Source organism: Scyliorhinus canicula, chromosome 6 (genome assembly GCF_902713615.1).
Source record: "Scyliorhinus canicula chromosome 6, sScyCan1.1, whole genome shotgun sequence".
Taxonomy (NCBI): Eukaryota; Metazoa; Chordata; class Chondrichthyes; order Carcharhiniformes; family Scyliorhinidae; genus Scyliorhinus; species Scyliorhinus canicula.
In genome coordinates, this window is record NC_052151.1 from 125204993 (window position 1) to 125229496 (window position 24504).

The 24504-nt window shown below is 47.7% G+C and overlaps 1 protein-coding gene across 14 annotated transcripts in view; it reads left to right on the forward strand.

Annotated features, from left to right (window-relative positions):
- dtnba (dystrobrevin, beta a) overlaps positions 1-24504 on the forward strand; it is a 705977-nt gene that overhangs the window by 309448 nt on the left and 372025 nt on the right. For all 14 annotated transcript variants that reach the window (XR_005460995.1, XR_005460994.1, XM_038800081.1 and 11 more), the window contains 2 exons: positions 16183-16288; positions 23222-23388. Coding sequence is in view for 12 of the 14 variants with exons in the window: in XM_038800081.1 (XP_038656009.1) it covers positions 16183-16288; positions 23222-23388 (273 nt within the window). In the remaining 2 variants the exon portion in view is untranslated. The remainder of the gene's footprint in view (positions 1-16182; positions 16289-23221; positions 23389-24504) is intronic.

Genomic DNA, 24504 nt, shown 5'->3' on the forward strand with positions numbered 1-24504 from the left:
CCCTCATGTTCCATGTCACCATTTTAAAAAAAGTTCCCAATTCTTTTTTTTCTAACTAAGGGGCAATTTAGCATCGTCAATTCACCTACCCTGCATATCTTTCTGGGCTGTGGGGTGTGACCCATGTAGAAATGGGGAGAATGTACAAACTCCACACGGACAGTGACCCGAGGCTGGGATCGAACCACTGGGCCACTATGCTGCCTGATGTCACCATTCTGACCGGGGGTCTCTCACTCACCACCCTCCCCACCCCTCCTGTCCACCATCACTATTACCCTGGGCCCTGCCCATCCGGCCAGGCCCACCCTATCCTTTTGTTATTGTCAATCCCCTCCCAGAATCCCCCATCCACTTCCACTTGCAAACATCTCACCCAGTATCAATCCCCTCCCCTCACCTTTCACACCTCCCAGGTCCATTGAAATCTGCTCAACCAGACTCCAACTAGCCTTGGCCCCTCCCCACACTACACTCCCGCTCACTAGCCAACCTACATTTGCTAGTGCGGTGACCCGTGCCAGACCCTCCCCTCCCCCCTCCTCAGTAAACCAGCCTATATGCCCAAAGCTCACCTCCCTTAAACCAAGAAACAATTCAAAACCACACCCATCAGGAAAAAAGAGAGCCAAAGCCCAGAACACATGGAAACACCCCCCACCCCCATTTGGGAGACAGATACAAAGCCCCAATGAAACTGAAGAACCTACATAAGAAAACACAATTTCCGTCCCCACCAACCAAGTCCAAATCCCAACTCATCTCAGTCCCAGTCTTTCAGCCTTCATGAACGCCTCCACCGTCTCAAAATAAAAGTCCTTCAAGTTGTGAGTCACTCTCAGCTTCACTGGGTAGAACACTCCAAATCTCACTCCGCTGCCGTTCAATGCCACCTTCACCCGTTCAATTCTCATAGATTCATAGAATTTGATTCATAGAATTTACAGTGCAGAAGGAGGTCATTCGGCCCATCGAGTCTGCACCGGCTCTTGGAAAGAGCACCCTTCCCAACCGCACACCTCCACCCTATCCCCATAACCCAGTTACCCCACCCAACACTAAGGGCAATTTTGGACACTAAGGGCAATTTAGCACGGCTAATCCACCTAACCTGCACATCTTTGGACTGTGGGAAGAAACTGGAGCACCCGGAGGAAACCCACGCGGACACGGGGAGAACATGCAGACTCCGCACAGACAGTGACCCAGTGGGGAATCGAACCTGGGACCCTGGAGCTGTGAAGCAGTTGTGCTAATTGTGCTAATCACTATGCTACCGTGCCGCCAGCTCCACCATCAGATCTTGGTATATGCGTAAAGCAACGCCTTCCCACTTCACATCTCGCTTCTGCTTTGATAGATTACATTTTTAAAAAAATTTATAATAGCCAAATCATTTTTTCCAATTAAGGGACAATTTAGCATGACCAATCCACCTACCCAGCACATCTTTGGATTATGGGTGCGAAACCCACGCAAACACGGGGAGAATGTGCAAACTCAACACGGACAGTGACCCAGGGCTGGGATTGAACCTGGGACGTGGGCATCATGAGGCAGCAGTGCTAACCACTGCACCACCATACTGCCCAGATTAAATTTTTAATGGTATGATAAACCTTCATTCTTCTCGAGCAACTTATCTATCATTGATAACTTACTTTGAAGAATGCAAAGATGGAGCCTCATTCGTTTAGATTTTAATCGTTTGTTGGAGATTTAAGAAGTGTACTTTTGATTTGATTTAATTTGATTTATTATTGCCACATTAGTATACAGTGAAAAGTATTGGTTCTTGCATGCTATGCAGACAAAGCATAACGTACATAGGGAAGGTAGGAGAGACTACAGAATGTAATGTTACAGTCATAACTAGGGTGTAGAGAAAAGATCAACTCAATACGAGGTAGGTCCATTCAAAAGTCTGATGGCAGCAGGGAAGAAGCTGTTCTTGAGTCGGTTGGTATGTGACCTCAAACTTTTGTATATTTTTCCTGATGGAAGAAGATGGAAGAGAGTATGTCCGCAGTACGTGTGGTCCTTAATTATGCTGGCTGCCTTTCCGAGGCAGCGGGAATTATAGACAGAGTCGATGGATGGGAGCCTAGTTTGTGTGATGGACTGGGCTACTGTAGCGCTAACAATTATACTCAAAGCCGAGAGACTAGTACAATAGAGGCTTTATTGTTGTACGATGTTGTCCCTCCATCTGCAACAGTAGACTAAGGGTCTGAGCAGCTCTCATACATTTATATATAAGCTCCCTGTGGGCGGAGCTAGCCGACAGGGGCTTACCGGAGGAACCTGTATTACAGGTACAGGCATACATCCCCCTACTGCAGTACACATAACTACAGTGGTTATCTCACCACATTCACCCCCTGTAAAAAATGAGTCCGGCGGGGGTGACGTAACTCTAATACAAAGGATGCTATTTACAAGAGGGTCCAACAAGGAAAATCAAGATTCCATCCGGTTAGCAGGTTACAGGTTGAGCCGAATCGGTGGTCGAACGTTCCGCTGTGATCGGCGTAGCTGTGGTGGTGATGTCGGCACAGGCGGTGATGGCAACGATGGTGCAGGTGTTGGCGGTGTTGGTGCTGGCTGCTGGCGGGATGACTCCGAGAGCAAGCCGAAATCTTCCGTGTCCTCCAGGGTGGGCAGGGGGATGAGGGATGGACCTGATGGGGACAAATAGGGGGGCGCTGGGGTTGGCGCGGGAAGGGGTGTGGGCATGGGATCGGCACCTGAGGGAGCCAGGTCCTGGAGCGAGACTGTGTCCTGGCGGCCGTCGGGGTCTGAGCAGCTCTCATACATTTATACATAAGCTCCCTGTGGGCGGAGCTAGCCGGCAGGGGCTTACCGGAGGAACCTGTATTACAGGTACAGGCATACATCCCCCTACTGCAGTACACATAACTACAGTGGTTATCTCACCACAGCTACATTCACAACCTTGTGAAGTTTCCTGTGGTCTCTGTGTCAGAGCAGGAACCATACCAAGCTGTGATACAACCAGAAAGAATACTTTCAGTGGTGCATCTGTAAAAGTTGGTGAGAGTCGTAGCTGACATGCCAAATTTCCTTAGTCTTCTGAGAAAGTAGAGTTATTGGTGGGCTTTCTTAATTATAGTGTCGGCATGGTGATAGACCAGGACAGGTTGTTGTTAATCTGGACACCTAAAAACTTGAAGCTCTCGACCCTTTCTACTTCATTCCCATTGATGTTGAATGGGGTCATGTTCTCCTCTACGCTTCCTGAAGTCGATGACAATGTCCTTCGTTTTATTGAAACTGAGGGAGTTTATTATCGTTGCACCAGTTCACCAGTTTCTCTATCTCATTCCTTTACTTATCATGTGGAGATGCCGGCGTTGGACTGGGGTGAGCACAGTAAGAAGTCTTACAACACCAGGTTAAAGTCCAACAGGTTTGTTTCAAACACGAGCTTTCGGAGCACGGCTCCTCTTCAGGTGAATGGAAAGGCTTGTTCCAGAAATGTTTATATAGACACAGTCAGAGATGCCCCGGAATGCGAGCACCTGCAGGCAATCAAATCATCAAAGATGCAGAGAGAGAGGTAAACTCCAGGTTAAAGAGGTGTGAATTGTCCCAAGCCAGTTCAGTCGGTAGGCCTCTGCAAGTCCAGGCTTGTTGGTGGGGGCCGAATGTAATGCGACATGAATCCCAGATCCCGGTTGAGTCCGCATTCATGCGTGCGGAACTTAGCTATAAGTTTTTGCTCAGCAATTTTGCGTTGTCGCGTCTCCTGAAGGCCTCCTTGTAGAATGCTGACCCGGAGATCAGAGGCTGAATGTCCTTGACTGCTGAAGTGTTCCCCAACTGGAAGGGACAGTCCTGCCTGTTGATAGTCGCACGATGCCCGTTTATTCGTTGTCGCAGTGTCTGCATGGTCTCGCCAATGTACCACGCTTCGGGACATCCTTTCCTGCAGCGTATGAGGTAGACTACATTGGTCGAGTCGCACGAGTATGCGCCGCGTACCTGGTGGGTGGTGTTTCCACGTGTAATGGTGGTGTCCATGTCGATGATCTGGCATGTCTTGCAGAGATTACCCTGGCAGGGTTTTGTGGTGTTGTGGTTGCTGTTCTGAAGGCTGGGTAATTTGCTGCAAACAATGGTTTGTTTGAGGTTGCGCGGTTGTTTGAAGGCCAGTAGTGGGGGTGTGGGGATGACCTTGGCAAGATGTCCATCCTCGCTGATGATGTGTTGGAGGCTGCGAAGAAGATGTCGTAGTTTCTCCGCCCCAGGAAAGTACTGGACGACGAAGGGTACTCTGTCAGTGGTGTCCCGTGTTTGTCTTCTGAGGAGGTCGGTGCGGTTTTTTGCTGTGGCGCGGTGGAACTGTCGATCAATGAGTCGAGCGCCATATCCCGTTCGTACGAGGGCATCTTTCAGCATCTGTAGGTGTCTGTTGCGCTCCTCCTTGTCTGAGCAGATCCTGTGTATACGGAGGGCTTGTCCATAGGGATGGCTTCTTTAATGTGTTTCGGGTGAAAGCTGGAGAAGTGGAGCATCGTGAGATTATCTGTGGGCTTGCGGTAAAGCGAGGTGCTGAGGTGACCGTCCTTGATGGAGACGAGTGTGTCCAAGAATGGAACTGAATTTGGAGAATAGTCCATGGTGAGTTTGATGGTGGGATGGAACTTATTGATGTCATCGTGTAGTCGTTTCAGTGATGTCTCGCCGTGGGTCCAAAGGAAAAAATGTCATTGATGTATCTGGTGTATAGCATCGGTTGAAAGTCCTGTGTGGTGAGGAAGTCCTGTTCAAACTTGTGCATGAAGATGTTGGCATATTGAGGTGCAAATTTGGTCCCCATGGCTGTTCCGTGCGTCTGGATGAAGAATTTGTTGTCGAAGGTGAAGACGTTGTGGTCTAGAATGAAACGGATGAGTTGCAGAATTGCGTCTGGAGATTGGCAGTTGTCGGTGTTGAGGACTGAGGCTGTTGCAGCAATGCCGTCGTCATGGGGGATGCTGGTGTAGAGTGCCGAGACATCCATTGTGACGAGGAATGTTCCTGGTTCAACTGGTCCATGGGTGCTGAGTTTCTGTAGGAAGTCCGTCGTGTCGCGACAGAAGCTGGGTGTACCTTGTACGATGGGTTTCAAGATGCCCTCGATGTGGCCAGAGAGGTTCTCACACAGGGTCCCATTGCCTGAAACGATAGGACGGCCTGGTGTGTTGGCCTTGTGTATTTTCGGGAGGCAGTAGAGATCTCCAATGCGGGGATTACGTGGGATGAGAGCACGTAGGGTGTTCTGAAGGTCTGGATCTAAGGTCTTGATCAGTCTGCTGAGTTGGCGGATGTGTTCCTTGGTTGGATCTGCGGGTAACTGCCTTACCGACGCAACCTGGACACCTCGTACACCAACTCTACAGCAGTCGACGCAACCTGGACACCTCGTACACCAACTCTACAGCAGTCGACGCAACCTGGAAACCAAGAGAGAGGCCATATTCTCAACTTGCGCTCAGGACACAGCAGACCAGCTGCGGAACACCGCCAAACAGATGAGACAGCAATACTATGCCACCTACATGCACACCAAACAGGAAGCTTGAGAAACTTGGCATCACCACCAGCAGCAATCAAGCTTCTCCCGGTACAACAGTCGAAACAATACAGGGAAATCCATTGTCAACTTGTCAGACTACACCCTTCAACCAGACGAAATCGAAGTCCTCAGCAGAGGGCTCAATTTCTGCACCACCACCAAAATGGACCCCATCAGTCTCGCGGCAGATACGGAGGAATTCATCAGGCGAATGAGGCTCCGGGATTCTTCCACAGACCCCAAGAGGCCGACAGCGAACCCAGGGACACGACCAATGAACCGGAACAGCAGACCGCGAGATCTGCAGTGCAGCAACCGAAAAGGAAAGAGTCAAATTGGACCCCTCCGGAAGGCCGCTGCCCTAGACTCGACATGTATGCTCAAGCCGTCAGAAGTCGTGTCAATGCCAGATTCATCACTCGCAATCACAAGGCAGCCTCAAACGTCACCCAAGCACAACGCAACGCCATCCGCACTCTCAAGACCAACCGCAACATCGTCATCAAACCAGCAGACAAAGGAGGGGCCACCGTCATACTGAACAGAACAGACTACTGCAAAGAAGTATACCGACAACTCGACAACCAGGAACACTACAGGCAGTTACCCGCAGATCCAACCAAGGAACACATCCGCCAACTCAGCAGACTGATCAAGACCTTAGATCCAGACCTTCAGAACACCCTACGTGCTCTCATCCCACGTAATCCCCGCATTGGAGATCTCTACTGCCTCCCGAAAATACACAAGGCCAACACACCAGGCCGTCCTATCGTTTCAGGCAATGGGACCCTGTGTGAGAACCTCTCTGGCCACATCGAGGGCATCTTGAAACCCATCGTACAAGGTACACCCAGCTTCTGTCGCGACACGACGGACTTCCTACAGAAACTCAGCACCCATGGACCAGTTGAACCAGGAACATTCCTCGTCACAATGGATGTCTCGGCACTCTACACCAGCATCCCCCATGACGACGGCATTGCTGCAACAGCCTCAGTCCTCAACACCGACAACTGCCAATCTCCAGACGCAATTCTGCAACTCATCCGTTTCATTCTAGACCACAACGTCTTCACCTTCGACAACAAATTCTTCATCCAGACGCACGGAACAGCCATGGGGACCAAATTTGCACCTCAATATGCCAACATCTTCATGCACAAGTTTGAACAGGACTTCCTCACCACACAGGACTTTCAACCGATGCTATACACCAGATACATCGATGACATTTTTTTCCTTTGGACCCACGGCGAGACATCACTGAAACGACTACACGATGACATCAATAAGTTCCATCCCACCATCAAACTCACCATGGACTATTCTCCAAATTCAGTTCCATTCTTGGACACACTCGTCTCCATCAAGGACGGTCACCTCAGCACCTCGCTTTACCGCAAGCCCACAGATAATCTCACGATGCTCCACTTCTCCAGCTTTCACCCGAAACACATTAAAGAAGCCATCCCCTATGGACAAGCCCTCCGTATACACAGGATCTGCTCAGACAAGGAGGAGCGCAACAGACACCTACAGATGCTGAAAGATGCCTCCTAGCGAACGGGATATGGCGCTCGACTCATTGATCGACAGTTCCACCGCGCCAGCAAAAAAACCGCATCCGACCTCCTCAGAAGCAAACACGGGACCCAGGACAGAGTACCCTTCGTCGTCCAGTACTTTCCTGGGGCGGAGAAACTACGACATCTTCTTCGCAGCCTCCACACATCATCAGCGAGGATGGACATCTTGCCAAGGTCATCCCCACACCCCCACTACTGGCCTTCAAACAACCGCGCAACCTCAAACAAACCATTGTTTGCAGCAATTACCCAGCCTTCAGAACAGCAACCACAACACCCACAAAACCCTGCCAGGGTATCTCTGCAAGACATGCCAGATCATCGACATGGACACCACCATTAACGGGAAACACCACCCCCAGGTACGCGGCGCATACTCGTGCGACTCGACCAATGTAGTCTACCTCATACGCTGCGGAAAGGATGTCCCGAAGCGTGGTACATTGGCGAGACCATGCAGACACTGCGACAACGAATAAACGGGCATCGTGCGACTATCAACAGGCAGGACTGTTCCCTTCCAGTTGGGGAACACTTCAGCAGTCAAGGACATTCAGCCTCTGATCTCCGGGTCAGCATTCTACAAGGAGGCCTTCAGGAGACGCGACAACGCAAAATTGCTGAGCAAAAACTTATAGCTAAGTTCCGCACGCATGAATGCGGACTCACCGGGATCTGGGATTCATGTCGCATTACATTCGGCCCCCACCAACAAGCCTGGACTTGCAGAGGCCTACCGACTGAACTGGCTTGGACAATTCACACCTCTTTAACCTGGAGTTACCTCTCTCTCTGCATCTTTGATGATTTGATTGCCTGCAGGTGCTCGCATTCCGGGGCATCTCTGACTGTGTCTTATAAACATTTCTGGAACAAGCCTTTCCATTCACCTGAAGAAGGAGCCGTGCTCCGAAAGCTCGTGTTTGAAACAACCTGTTGGACTTAACCTGGTGTTGTAAGACTTCTTACTGTACTCTGTCTCGTCATTGTTTGAAATCCGACCCACTACAGTGGTGTCACTCGGCAAATTAGAAAATCGAGTTGCAGGGGAATTTAGCCACACAGTCATTGGGTGTACAAGGAGTATATATAGTAGAGGGCTGAGACACGGCTTGTGGGGCACCAGTGTTGAGGATGATCGTGGAGGAGGTGTTGTTGCCTATCCTTACTGATTGTGTTCTGTGGGTTAGGAAGTTCAGGATCCAGTCGCAGAGGGAGGAGCCGAGGCCCAGGCCATGGAGTTTCGTAGGGATAATAGTGTTGAAGCCTGAGTTGTAGTCAATAAATAGGAGTCTGACATAATTTCCTCTACTTAATCCAATTATTATTTCTGTTTTAGATTATTTCACATTCTATCCATGGTTTTACAATTAGTTTATTATTATAACAACTTACATTTTCTGGTTTAGACTTTGCCTTTCTAAGTGAAGATTCTTCAATCTCTGTTGCTTGTCCTGCTCACACATACCGGCAGAGGGCGCTGCACTGAAATGGCTCATTACCCCAAGTTGCCATGGAAAATCAATGAATAGTCATTGGGCAGCTGTAAATCTAATGAACAACAAGCGCCCTTTGGCCACTGCTGACTGCAGAATCGGTGATTGTGTTAGCCGTAACTCAGTGGGAACAGTTTCGTCTCTGAGGCAGAAAATTGTATGCTTAACCGTACACAGCCCCAAGATTTGAACGGATAATTTTAGTACTGAGGCATTGTCTTTGATGTCTTCTTTCAGATATTAAACGGAGACTTCGGCCTTCTCTCTCAGCTGGATGTAAGAAGAAATTCCACAGCACTCTTGAAAAGAAAAAAATATTGTTGCAAGTTCTCCTTTTGATCTGTGAAAGATTTTTTTCCTTGATCAATTTTTCCCTTGAACACGTTTAATATAAACAATATCATAAGGCCATTTATCTCATTGCTATTTATGGGAGCTTCCTGTGATTAAATCAGATGCCACGTTCCCCTGAATGGCAAATGTTACTACAATTCGAAGAATACTTTGTTGGTTTTTGGACAGCTTGATATCGTGACAGGGGCTACACAGACGCTAGTCTTTCTCTTTGGGATCTTAAGGGGGCATGGAGTGGATGGTTTTTCTGATTGTTACAGTTGGGTGCATACATCCATTATTGTTTGCCTGAGGGAAAGCTAGACTTACTCTGCATTTCAGGCTATAGGTTTGTATTCATGTGGAGAAATTGATGGCTGTAATGTATAGCCATTTGCTCTCATATTTATTAGCATTTTGGGACATTTAATCTCTGGAAACATTAGATGCTCCCTATCAAGCTGTGATATTTCAGCATTTCCTATTGTGTTACTTCGAATGATTTGGTTAGATGCAAATGTACAGGCAGTTATTATTTTTTGAAGAAATAAATAACTGATCAAGCTCTATAGAAAAAGGCTTATCAGGAAAACAAAATACTTATTTTTGTTTCCCCCAGGCCCTTTTGGCTAAGACCTCAGCAATCCCCAGTTCTGTCGCTTAACTGACTTGCAGGCAGAATTTACCCTGACTTGTAGGTCACTGGGCAGACAGACCTGAGCTGAAAATGCCTAATGAGGGAATTCACACCCTTTGGCATCAGATGTAAAGAACCGTAGATGGGGCAGATGAAGGTTTCACACAACATGCTGTGTGACCTAGGTCATTATTTATCAAGATGTTGCCCATTTTTTCAGGTACCACTGTAGCCCTGACTGGCTATACCAGCCGTACACCTCTAACCCGGAGGAAAATTACGGCTAAACTGTACAAGTCCCAAATCAAATATACTGATTCAAACAATGCAAGCTAACACACACCCCAATATGGTAGTTATTGGAGTTACATTTATTCGGAAAACAAAGGCAGTTTTATGGATTTATATTTGTCTTGGTAAACCTTTACAAATAAGGGATGCAAAACTACCGACCTCGTTGCACCTGAAAGGAACCGTGGCGCGGCCAGTAGATACCAGGAGATCCCTCTTCCGGGATCTACCAACTTGCCATGCATCATGAGATCTAATGCGATCTTGCGAGACATGGCAATGACAATCCTGCCCATTGTCTCACTCTAATATGCATTCCCATGATCTACCCGAGGCATGGGATCTAACCCCTCACCTCGGAGATCTTGGCCATTCAGTGCTAGTCTCCACAAAAGGGGATTGGAGGCTTCCAGGTGTTTTCCCTCTGGGAAGGATGGCACTCTGGTACTGTGCCACCTGGGTACCTTGGCACTGCCAGCTTGGCACCCTGGCAGTGCCACCTGGGTGCCAGTCTAGCACTGCCAAGGTGCCCAAGTGTTATTGCCAGCAGGTGGGGCAATGCCAGGGTGGCAGGTTGGAAATGCCAAGGTGCCAAGCTGACAATTTCTGGGGGGGGGGGGGGGGGGGGGGGGGGGGTATTACGAGGACCACCTATAGGTGAGTTGGGGTATTGGGATTGTTCAGGGATTACGATGGGGATCGAGAAGGTGGAGCTTCTCAGTGCAGGAAATGGGACTAAGTGCGGCCTCATAGGGGAGTTCCCCGCTGAGGCCCCGGATAGAACCAGAGGCCTGGTAGATAGGATGTGTCGGAAAAGATCCAGCTAAATGTGCTTGTTACGGGACTTTGTTTCCATTTGGTTAGATTGCGACTGGGGTATTTTAAGAGAGTTTAATTTATTGTTTCTGTGCTTGGAAGGGTAAAACCATAGTTAGATTCATGCTGGACAAAGATGTTTGTATGTGTGGAGGTTGATTCAGTTCCAACTGTGTTGCTATTATGCTGAGAGAAGGTTAAGGCGTGAAGATTAAATGGTGTTTGCCCTGCGACGAGCCTCGCTGCACGCATCATCCAGAATAGGACCCAATTCACCCTCTCATTTCACCTTCACCTCATCCAACAGGGCCAACAAGGTGCTATTAGTGAGGGGGGGGGGGGGGGGGGGGGGGGGGGGGGGGGGTCATTTTGGAAATTTACAAGGGATTAAGGTCAAATGGGTGGAAGAGCCTGGGGATAGCGTTGGAGGAGGGATTATGATGCGAGGTGCTGCAGTGGGTCAGCTCCTCAACTTTGTGTGTAAGGCTGGGGTTGATTCAATTAAAAATGATGCACAGGGCACACTTTACAAAGGTGAGGATGAGCTGGTTATTTGAGGGGGTGCAGAATAGCTACGAGCGATGTGGCAGGGGCCAGCCAAACATGTTCATATGTTCTTGTCCTGTCCGAAGTTGGAAACATTTTGGGGGGTTGTTTTTCAGCACCATTTCTGAGGCTTTGTGCGTGGATTTGGAGCATGGTCCCCTGGAGGCCATATTCAGGGTGTAAGATGTGCAGGTTAGATGGATTGGCCATGCTAAATTGCCCTTAGTGTCCAAAAAGGTTAGGTAGAGTTACTGGGTTACGGGGATAGAGTGGAAGTGTGGGCATAAGAAGGGTGCTCCTTCCAAGGGCTGGTGCAGACTTGATGGGCCGAATGGCTTCCTTTTGCACTGTAAATTCTATGATTGTATGAGACCGGCCGGAGTTGCAGATTGATGCGGGGGCAGATATCTTGGCCTTTGCCTCATTGATCGCTGGCAGGCGGGTCCTGTTGGGATGGAGGTCAACTTCTTCCCCTGTGCCTCGGTGTGGCTGGGGAATCTAATGGGTTTTCTGTATTTGGGGAAAATGAAATTTGCTCTGAGAGGGGCAGATGAGGGGTTCCACAAGGCTTTGCACTTCGGGCATGTGGTTGCCATCAAGGGGTGGGGTGGGCTGGTAGTTCGGGGGGGTAGATGGCATGTGGTGTTGGGGTTGTGTTTATTCATTGTTAACATTTTGAAAATTTGAATGAAAATATATTTCAAGAGAAAAATTCTGACAAAGAGAAGGACTGTGAGAGAAAAGTGGGGAGACACTAAAAAATAAATAACATTTCGGGAGCACATTCTGAACCCTGCACACCAAGTACAGAGAGAGGTTATCCCACTTCTTTTTGGCCGAATTAACGCAATACATTTCCTAATTTCCTCTGGGCCCAATGGAGATTCCAACTCTTCCTGCCTCTTCCTCTCCACCACTGGATGAATAACTCATTCAAAAAATCTATCATGGCCAAATTCTCCGTGAGGGGTTCCGATCTGTAGGGATCTCGACAAAATATTTTGCAAGCCACGTTGACCTTAATCGGGCAGAAGCCAGACTGCCACTCAAGTCCTTTATCTTCACTATCTCCTGGGAAGCTGTCTTCCGCCTCAGATGATGAGCTGGCCTTCTCCCCATGTTCATGAAATATTCCCCTCGATTGCCACAGCTGGCTCACTGCCTTATCCACTGATAGTAATTCAAATTGTATCTGCTGCTTTTACTCTGCTTGATTTTTTACTTTGTAGGGCTCCCACTGCTAGGGTTCACACAAATGCTTTGAACTTGAGCTACTTTCCGCTGAATAGGGGCACGAGGCAGGGATGTCCATTGTCTCCACTTCCATTTGCTGCAGCGATAGAACCGCTTGCCATAGCGGCTGATGTCGTCCAGCAAGAGGAGGGTGATAAATCAGGGAGGGGTGGAGCATAGGGTGTCCAATGATGATCTGTTTCTTTATATTACAGACACAGTATCCACTGTGTCTACTCTGGTTGGGGCAAATGATTATTGATTGGTCTACATCAAGGATGGGGTCCACCAGCCACTGCTGCTCCACCCTTGCAGGCCTTTCTATGCATGCCTTGTAGGAAATGATCCCCCCCCCCCCCCCCCCCCCCCCCCCGATAACCACCTTAAAGGCTTCCCACAACGAAGAAGGCGTGATAAACTCACTTCTGTTAAATTTAATGGGCTGGATTCTCCATTGTTGGATTATTGGGACTATGTCTGCATGCTGCCGGCAAAACGGTCGGGTTTTACTCCAGAAAAACCTGGATCAAAGGGACACGAATTCCCAGCCCTGCAGGAGGCTAGCAGGGACCCAGAGTAAATCTTGCAGCTTTTGCTGCGGATACCGGCCCCCACCACCGAAGGGAGTAGAGAACTACCCACCTTAAAGAAGTCACGTAAGTTTACCTGCTGGATATGGGAGGAAAAGGAAAAATATTCATCACCCAGGTGCAAAATGTGCCACGGGTCGCCACCCCCATCTGCTCCATGAAACCCAATAGCATCTTTGTCACCCATGATAGGGTCAGAGATTTGGGCATGGACCCACTCATCCTGTGATCCAGAACACCATTAAGTCACCTCCCAAGATTAGTTGATGCCAATCCAAATCGGGGATGGAGGTTAGCAGCTTGTTAATAAAACCTGCATTGTCCCAGTTTGGATCGTAGACATTAACCAGAACCACCGAGGTGTCCACCAAAGACCCACAAACAATAACACGTCTACCATTGGGGTCTGCCAAGATTTAGCAGCAGAAAATGGAATCCTTTTATTGATTAGAATTGCCACGCTCTGGGCCCTGCCATTAAAACCCGAATGAAAAACTTGTCCCACCCACCCCTTCCGAAACCTTGCCTGGTCGCTGACCTGCAGAAACAGCACATCTGCACTCAAACTTGTAAGGTGAGCAAATACCCTCAACCTTTTCACTGGGTCATTCAACCCCCTGATATTCCAGTTGACCAAACGAATTTGGGGCCTCATGGTAGCATGGTGGTTAGCATCAATGCTTCACAGCTCCAGGGTCCCAGGTTCGATTCCCGGCTGGGTCACTGTCTGTGAGGAGTCTGCACGTCCTCCCCCTGTGTGCGTGGGTTTCCTCCGGGTGCTCCGGTTTCCTCCCACAGTCCAAAGATGTGCGGGTTAGGTGATTGGCCATGCTAAATTGCCCGTAGTGTAAGGTTAATGGGGGGATTGTTGGGTTACAGGTATACGGGTTACGTGGGTTTAAGTAGGGTGATCATTGCTCGGCACAACATCGAGGGCCGAAGGGCCTGTTCTGTGCTGTACTGTTTATAAAAGAAAAAGAATTGGGGGCCTTCCCACTCCGTCTCAATCCAGAGTCAGCTATTTTCCACCAAGAGGGATGATCCAGCAATTCCATAGAATGTACAGCAACCAGGCCCACCCGATGGCTGCCAAATCCACAAACAAGATTAAACAAAGAGAAATTTTCAGTCGCCGCATGCCGAGTATCCCTACCCCCCCCCTCACCCCCTCCTCCCTGCCCTCAAACAATACCACACCCAAATATACACACAAAAAACAGTAAGGAGAATAAAAACTACTAAAACCTACTTTTAATAAACCTAGCCCCAAACAGAGCAATAACACTAAACTGAACTCATTATCTAAAACAAAACTAATAATAATGAGCTGCAGTCACCCCCACCACAGCACTCCCGCCAGCAAGTTCTTCAGCTAGCAGGGTGACTTCCTCCCAGAGCGACACTAAGTATAAAGAACACAAAGTATAAAAACCCCTTAAAACATAGTACCAAACAGGGAGCTATATATTTTCACAACAGTGAACAAATAATAACAAATAGAGCAAAATGCCCCATAGAATTAAAACCTCCCACCTTAGTCCAAATTTCGAAACATTCAACCCACACAAGAACAAATAAATGCAAACATGAACAAGGAACCTCAACAACTCCCCATATCCACATGCCCACCCCCGACATCCAGAAAAAGCCTCAAAAACCTGCATCAATCCGCACCCATCCCATTCTTTTTTTACAAAAGAATCCACCTCCTCCGGTGGATCAAAATAAGTCTTTCCCCTCAAAAGCCACTCTTAGCCCCACAAGATACACCACCCCAAAACGGACTCCACTTTTATACAGGGTGGCTTTGGCCTTGTTGAACGCTGCCCACTTCTTTGCCTGCTCCTCGCCCACATCCTGATGGTGCGGCCTTCCCATTTGTAGTTGCAATGCTCCTTTGCCCATCCCAGACCCGTACTTTTTCTTGGTAGCTGTGAAACTTCACAATTTCTGCTCGCAGTGGTTCATTAGCTGGGGTTCCTGTCAGAGTGTCCGGTGGGCTCCATCCAACTTGGGAGGGGACGTAAGTCTACCATTCCCCAACCATATTCCGAAACGCCTTCACAAAACACTCTGTGGGAGTTGGACCTTCCTCCCCTCTGACAACCCCACAACACGGATATTTTGCCTCCTTGAACAATTCTCCAAATTATTCACTTTGGCCTTCAGTGCTTCATTCGCCTCATCTATCAGAGACACCTCTGCTTCCAGAGAGACAACCTGGTCACTGTTCCTCAACAGGGCCACCTCCATGCCGTGTATCGCAGCGCCATGCGCTTTTACCCTCTCATTGGTCTTCTCCAATGCCAATCGAATTAGAGCCAGGGCCTCTTCCATCTACTTGTGGAGGTCTCCGTCGTTGCTTCTCAAATTCCATCACCAAGATGCCAGTGGAGTGGCCAGAGTGATAGAAGCTGCCTCCGCTATTTTCTCCACCGACGAGCCCTGAAAAGCATCCGATTGAGTCGATGAACTTCCGCTTTCAGGCTTTCCCCCCTGGTCTTCCTGGACATTTTCCCAATGTAGGCACCTTATTCCATTAAACAAGTGGGTTTAAAAATTACCCCTAGAAACTGGACAAAAAGGGCAAAAAGAACAGTCCCCTCCTGGGAGCCACCTTGTGCATATCTTCCCCCTATATAACACCACCGGAAGTACCAACTGGAATCATAACAATTTATTCCAAATAACTGTTAAATTCAAAAGGACCTGTTAACCAGAAATATTTTCTTAAACACCACACCAAATGTTTGCATGTGAAAAATGTGGCTTGCTTGCCATAAAACAAAATAACGAATAAACAGAATTGAAGTAAGTTGGAAGAGTTGACTCTTGACTGCGTTAGAAGAATGGAATGGAGCTGGTGTTTTGTTTGGAAGGAAAACTGAGAAAGAACATAATATAATCAATATAAGAAGACAACATCACCCACCTAACAGGGGAATGGGGCCGTACGGTTCCAGTCTTGGCCATAAATATACATTGGAAGCTATCTTTAGTAGCAAATTACAGTTTTCCTGTCCTGTAACCTAACTATGTGGAACTGAACAGTGATATTCTTAATTTTCAGAAGAAAATTACCTTAAATATGTTTTTGGACACAATGATGGCAGATCCTCCTCCACAATGCCTGGTCTGGCTACCACTTATGCACAGACTTGCCAATGTGGAAAACGGTAAGTTGAACGGTTTCTGTTAAACATCAGAATTCACATATTGAGAAACTTTTTGCAATGAAAATGATTTGCAGCCTTATCTCAACTCAACCAGTGCTGACCAATGTATGAAAGTGACTATACAATAAAATACATTGTAATGTCGGAGCATGAAGACAGAAATCTCTGCTTTCCACATGAAAGGGATCTTAATTATCTTAACACAATGAGAAACATTTTAAGACAAAGTCTCACCACCCAAGGGTGATTTTCTGTTTATCCTATTGTTCAGTTTTCTTAATGCATTTCTTCAGTTCCTGGGATCTCATTCATGAGCATGTTGATACTGTTATAAGCTTTGCAAATAACTGGAAGGCATTGCTGGGAAAAATATCAATTGCTCAATCTAAGAAAATGCCCTTGGGGTCCAATCTCAAACCTTTGCTGGATACAAAAATCTCTAGTGTATAGCTAGTCATTTGTGACTCAAAGATATTGTAGTGACCAGAATGAATTTGACTGCTCTTTGACTGCCCTACTGCATTTAAATTACAGTGAGGAAGGCAGCCCCATGGATATTCCTGCCTGTCCTGAACTGCTGAACTAGGTATTGACAGAGAGGGGCAGAGAGCTACACAATGAGGCAGTTGTAGAATGCCTGTGCGTTGCTATCGTGGAGAGGGGGAAGGGCCTAGTCATGGTCACTTCTTCCACTTCTCCCTCCTTTCTGCCCCAGATATATTTAAAAAAATATTTTCAAGGAATTTTCATATAAACAAACAAAAGCCGAGGAACAACCAAACGACATTATGAACAACCCATCCCGATTCCTCCTCCCCTCCCTGCTGACCCCTCAAATCTCCTTAAAGAAATCAATAAACGGCTTCCACCTCCAGCTGAACCAATCGACCAACCCCCTCAAGACGAGCTTGACGTTCTCCAGCCTCAGGAATTCCGTCAGGTCGCTCACCCACACTCCCGCTTTTGGTGGCTCCAAGTCCTGCCACCAGAGCAAAGTCCATCTCCGGGCTATCAGGGCGGCAAAGGCCAAAACATCAGCCTCTTTCACCCCCTGGACTCCCGGGTCTTCCGACAGCCCGATTATTGTCACCTCTGGTCTTGGGATCACCTCCACCCCCAGTATCTCTGGCATTACATCCACAAGCCCCTGCCAGAACCCCTTCAGCCTTGGACATGCCCAGGACATGTGGACATGATTCGCAGACCACCCCACTGCCCACACCTAGCCTCTATTCCCTCAAAGAACCTACACATCCTTACTACCGACATATGCACCCTATGTATTACTTTAAACTGGATGAGGCTTAATCAATAATGCGCTTTATGTTCCCCACCAGGGTCCCCTCCCAATCCATCAATTGCTTATAGACATCAGATGCCTTCCCCTGCCCCATCTCGTTCCTCAACAGCACCTTGTCTTGCAACCCCAGGGGCGGCAGCCCAAGAAAGGACGACACCTTTCTCCTTACTAAATCCCAGACCAGCAGGTACCTAAAACCGTTCCCCCTGGGCAATCGTATTCTTCCTCCAGGTCCTCCAACTTCGCAAATTTACCCCCTATGAACTGATTGCCAAATCGCTCAATCCCTGCCAGCCCCCACCCCCAAAACCTTGCACCAATCCCCAGCCGCAAACCTTTGGTTGTCACAGATTGGTACCCGCACCGAGGCGTCCTCCAGTCCCAAATGGTGCCTCCACGCCCCCACATTCTTAGGGTTATTACCACCACTGGGCTCACGGAGTACCTGGTAACGAGAACAGTAGAGGCGCTGACAACAAAGCCCTCAAACTGCACGATGCCGCCTCCATCCGACCTGACGCTGACCCCTCCCCCACGACCCACTTCCTAACCGTAGCGATATTCACTGTTCAGTTATAATTCATCATGTTCGGCAGTGCCAGCCCCCTCGCTCCCACTCCCTCGCCCCCACGCTACGAAAACTCTCCTAACCTATGGGGTCTTCCCCGCCCACACATACCGAGAGATCAGCATATTAAGTGTCTTAAAAATCGACTTGATGATGAAGATTGGGAGATTCTGAAACACAAACAGAAACCTTGGCAGTACCATCATTTTTCTTTTATCTGCACCCGCCCTGCCAGCGGCAGCACATCCCACCTCTTGAAATCCACTCTAATCTGCTCACCAGCCGAGCCATGTTCAACTTGTGCAGCTGTGCCCAGCCCCGAGTCACCTGGAAACCCAAATATCTAAAGCTTTCCCCCACCACCTTGTTGGGCAGCTCCCCCAACCTCCTCTACTGCTCTTTAGTTTGAATCGAGAACACCTCGTTCTCTCCCATTTTCAACTTGTACCCCGAAAACTGTCCAAATTCCTCTAAAATCCCCATGATGCCTCTGACACTGCCAAATAGGTCTGAAATATACCGCAATAGGTGGTTTGCATACAATGAGACCCTGTGCTCGACGCCCACCCCCGCTCAATCCCTCTGCAGTCCCTCAAAGCCCTAAGCGCCATTGCCAGTGGCTCTATTGCCAAGGTGAAAAGCAATGGGGGAGAGCGGGCACCCCGCCTCATCCCCTGATGCAGCCCAAAATACCCTGACCACACTTGGCTCATCCGCACACTTGCAACTGCCACCTTATACAACAATCGGACCCAATCCACAAACCCCTGTCTGAACCCGAACCACCCGAACACCTCCAGCAGATACTCCCACTCCACCTGGTCAAACGCCTTCTCCGCCTCCGTGGCCACCAATAATTCCACCTCCTGCCCCTCCGAAGGCATCATAATTTTCTCCAGCAACCTCCTTGCTATCCTCCCCCTTCACAAAACCCGCCTGATCATCGTCTATCACCCCGGGACGCAGTCCTTGATTCGTGAGGCCAACAACTTTGTCAGCAGTTTGGCGTCTGCATTTAGTAATAATACCGGGTGGTACTACCCACACTGCTTCAGGTCCTTATCCTTCTTTAATATCAGGGAGCCCATGACAATGTCGGGGGTAGTTTCGCCTTCTCCTTTGCTTCATTGCGCACCCTCACTAGCAGTGGTCCCAGGTTTGTCTCAAACTTTCTGTGAAACTCCACTGGGAACCTGTCTGGGGGCTTCACTGCCTGCATTGCCGCCATACTGTCCATCACCTTCAACTCACCCCACGCGCGGCTAAAGGCTCAGACTCGTGTAACCTTCAATAAAATGCCTCAAACACGCCATTCACCCCCTCCGGGTCCATCACCACCTTAACCTTATCATCCCTCACTCTGCCAATCTCCCTCGTCGCCTCTTATTTCCTCAACTGATGGGTCAACATCCTGCTTGTTTTCTCCCTGTACTCATACCGTACCTCTGGCTCTCCGTAACTGCCCCACATCCTTCCCTGTAGACACTAGCCCAAACTCCACCTGGAGTCTCTGCCTCTCCTTCAACAGCCCTGCTCTGGGGCCTCCGAATACCTCCTGAACAGCCTCAGAATCTCATCTACCAGCCTTGCCATCTCCGCCCGCTCTGATTTCTCTATGTGCTCCCTAATTGAAATGAACTCCCCACTAACCACCGCCTTGTGCGTCTCCCACAGCCTGGTAGCCGTGATCTCCCCCATATCGTTTAGTTCCATGTAGCCCCGAATAGCTGCCCTCACACCCTCGCTCGCACACCTCCTCAACCAGCAACAACACCTGCGGTTGCGCCCCCCCCCCCACACACTTATCGGGCATGTGCAGATCCACCCAGTGTGACGTGTGGTGAGAAACCACAATCGACGACTACTCCGAGGCAACCAACACTGCTAACAATGTCTTATCTAGCACAAAGAAATGGATGCGGGAGTACACCTGATGCAAATGGGAGAAATATGAAAATTCCTTTGCCCTCGGCCTCACAAAACTCAAAGGGTCAACCCCCCTTGAGCTGTATAGATCCTTCAGCTCTTTCATCACTACCGACACCCTAGTCAACTTAGGCCTCAACCGTTCCAAGCTCAGTTCTATAACTGTAATAAAATCCACCCACTATAATCAACCGGTGCAAATCCAAGTCAAGAAACATGCCTAACACCCATCTCATAAAATCTACATCATCCCAATTTGGGGCAAAACCACCAGCATCCCCTCCAACTTTCCACTAGCCATCACATAACACCCTCTCCCCGCCCCCCCCCCCCCCCCCCCCATCCCATACACCTCCCCCTTTCCCAACTCGAATGTCACCCACTTATTCACCAATGCCGCCACCCCCTCATCTTCATATCCAGCCCAGAATGAAACACCTGCCTCACTCATCCCTTCCTCAACCTTGTTTGGCCCCTATCTTGAAGTAGTGCATCTCATGCAGAAAGGCCATGTCTGCCTTCAGAGTACGCGAACAAACGCATTTGACCAACCCATTCAGCCCTCTCATGTTCCATGTGACCAGTCTGGTTGGGGGGATCCCCGCCCTCTCTCCTGCCGAGCTTTCTGAGCCAGCCCCTGGCCCGTGCCACACGTCTCCGGGCCCGCCCTCGGATGTCAGCCACCATTGATCCTTTTCCAACTGCGTCACACTAATCGCACCCTTGTCAGCACCCGTGCCCCCCTCCACCCTCGAGCAAAGAATCTGCCTCAAGCTGCCCCCCCCCTCGCTCTCACACTCACACACACTCTACCTTCCTCCTGGCAATCCCCCACTTCACTCCCGATAAGTAGCCCACCCAGCTAGCTAGATGGCCCCTGCCCAAGGCCTCCAACCTCCCTACCTCTCCCAGTTCCCCTCCCCTCCCAACCGTACACTCCTAAAGAGTAGCAATAGGTGCATTTACCATTGTTGTTCCGCCATGAAAGAAATGGCCCTCCTAAAACCTACCATCCAGAACTTTAAAGAATACACAAACTCCTCCAAAGTTTTATGTCCTCCCAGTCCATTGTCCCTCACAAACCCCATCGCCTCCTCTGGCATGTCGAAGTAGCACTCAGAAGAGCGCATACTTCTGCCATGCTGTGTTAACTCAACCCTTTCCGATTGATGCTCTGTAATTGCGAAGCTGAAAGAAAATTAATATTTTTATTCTGAACTTTCATCTCACTGAAGAATCTGAGCGAAACCACATCTGACAACCTGCTCTGAAAATTCTGCTCACATTTGGACAGCAGTGACAAATTGCACCACAGCAGCTGAAGGAAGACATGACATTCTAAAACAATCAAGAAAATTCTAAATAAATCAACCCATTACATTGATTGAAAAAGCCAATTTGCCCTATTTCCCAATATTAACGGATCTTTTAAAAGACAAATCAAGGAAATGGATTCAGACTGCACATTCATGATAAGCTAAGCATTCTTCCGTTGGAAGTTATCTTATCATCTAACCCAACATTGAATTGTTTATCTTCCAGGCCCATGGGTTTTACTTTTCAGAATCAAGTGTTGATAAAATCTGAAAAAAAAACGGTTGTCATTTATTAGGGCAGCAATAACTTATATTCACACAATACCTTTAACACTGAAAAACATTCTGATGCACTTCATAATCAAAAAATGGGCTTGGAGTCAAAGGCGGAAATGTCAGGTGGAATGGCCGAAAGCTTGGTCAAAGAAATGTTTCTGATGGGCGATTCCGAAGAAGGAGAGGTCGGTGAAGAAGCAAAAGGAGGTTAGGAAGGAAATTCCAAAACATGGAGCCCAGATGGCTGAGAATATGATACCCACCGTCAGGCCCCAGCAAGCCAAGTTAATGTGACATCATGAAATTCTCCCTCTTCAAGAAGGAAAGGATGAGGTATTATCAAAAAGGTTTTAAAAGGATGTAAAAGGAAAACATATGGTCTTATGAGAATGTGACAAACAGCCTCGCAGGTGGGAAATCCCTACATCCCTACCCCCTTCACTGGCAAAGGGAATAAGAAATAGAAGTAGAAGAAATGTGATCTTACTGAATAGCAGAACAGGCTTAATGATCGTATCCAGCCTTTATTTCCTATGTTCACACAACTTAAGTTTGTGCAGCCAATATTTATTAACTGATCCTTTAATGGAACTGGGTTGTGTAAGCACCACATTTCATGGCATCTGTTAGCTGTTAGAGCGGTGAAGAAACTCTTTTTCATCTATAAATATGGAGAGTTTTGGCATCATCCTTCACAGGAGAACATTGAAATATTTGGTGAGCTTTCCTAATGCTCAGTTACCCTTTGTATATCCCAGCCAATCTTTTCAGACTTGTTTATCCTTACCTTGGAGAACATAGAACAGCACAGAACAGGCCCTTCGGCCCTCAATGTTGTGCCGAGCAATGATCACCCTACTCAAACCCACGTATACACCCTATACCCGTAACCCAACAACCCCCCCCCCCCCTTAACCTTACTTTTTAGGACACTACGGGCAATTTAGCATGGCCAATCCACCTAACCCGCACATCTTTGGACTGTGGGAGGAAACCGGAGCACCTGGAGGAAACCCACGCACACACGGGGAGGACGTACAGACTCCGCACAGACAGTGACCCAGCCGGGAACTGAACCTGGGGCCCCGGAGCTGTGAAGCATTTATGCTAACCACCATGCTACCGTGCTGCCCCCATTCTATTTTTTTTTAGAAAGGTTATGGAATGGTTAAATTAGGGGCATTTGGAAAAATATGATCTGCTTCAATTGTATTCCAAAATGTATCCACTGTTGAATGCAAGTTAAGCTTATGAAATTTGACCATGCACACTGCTTTCAGTTCAGCACTTACACCATGGTATATTGTGGTTTTTCTTAGTATCAGTTCTGGTTATAATTAAACAAAGTTATCACGCAATTTTAATTGAAGTAATATGTTTTCAAATATACAGTAAAATACCAGCAATTATATTTTTAAGTGTAGGCCGTAATAATGAGCACAGTGTGAATCACTGCTCAATTAAAAGTCTAATATACCGAAGCAAATGGAGAAAAAGCCTTTGTGCACCAAATACTCCCATTTGATGTAATTTATTTTTCTATTTAGTGTTCCATCCAGTGGAGTGCTCGTACTGTCGCAACGAGAGTATGATGGGTTTTCGGTACCGTTGTCAGCAGTGCCACAACTACCAACTTTGTCAGACTTGCTTTTGGCGGGGTTATGCCAGTGGCTCCCATAGCAACCAGCACCAAATGAAGGAGCACTCCTCTTGGGTGAGTGAAAGAATGCACATCATTTGTGAAAGTATGTTTACTGATGTGAGTAATTACTTGCATCTCGTGATAGCCAAACTATCTTCTACAGGAAATATGCACTCTTTTGGTCTACATTGTTGCTTTGCCCTTACTTGCCTTTTTAACCATACTTCAGCATTGTGGTGACCATTTTATATATCAATTTACTGTCGCGCTGGATTGCTTCTGTGCACATCATGCTGATTACTGTTCAGTTGAAAAAGTACACTCTTCTGCGATCCCTTCATAATTCATACTTAAGCCGCATTTAATTATGAGCCATCTGTTCAATAGTTAAGTAGGAACTTCAGATCCTGCTCTTGGCTTCCATGTTCTTATCATTTGCAAATGTGGGAATTTTGATTAACCTAACACTCCTGCAACTGCACCAACTATCGCCCTGTCTGATTCAGCTGATGTTACAAATAGCAACAGTCCCAAATCCAACCCTTGGGAAACCCCTGAAAATTCCCATACCGTGGCCCTTTGTTTTCTGTTTTAACATTTTTTCAACCTTCCATGGCCCTTAATCTCATCTATTTGGAGTTTGTTAAATGACTTTTGGGATTCCAAGCAAGCTTGGCTACATTACCTACAAGTAGTATCTCCAACAGGAGTTAAATATGTCTTTAATTATTGAACCCCTGCTGATTACTGCTTTTTCACAGGAGGGTGCAGGGAGAAGCAGAGATGAATTATATAGCATGTTTCGAGAAGAAAGTTAAGCTTGGAGTATGATAGTATCCAATTTATGGACATTTTAATAGCAAATTGGTGGAACTCACTTGGAGTGTGTTCTCACTTATATTTGGAAATTAATTTGGAACAGCTTCTATTTTTATTTTGATGGGTAAAGGGCACCCTAATACAAGGCAATTTTAAAGTTTTTATCGGCTATTATTTTTTTCTCAGTCAATTTCAGGAATTAGTTTAATATTTCTATGGGTACTCAAGAGGAATAGCATTTTCAATGCATTTTAAATTGTTGAAGGCCTCTAATATTGATGCAATGTAACAGTCAATGCAAATTTACTTATGCCCTGAATGAGAAGATGCATATTATTGCTTAGTATGTCAAATGTCCAAAGACATTAT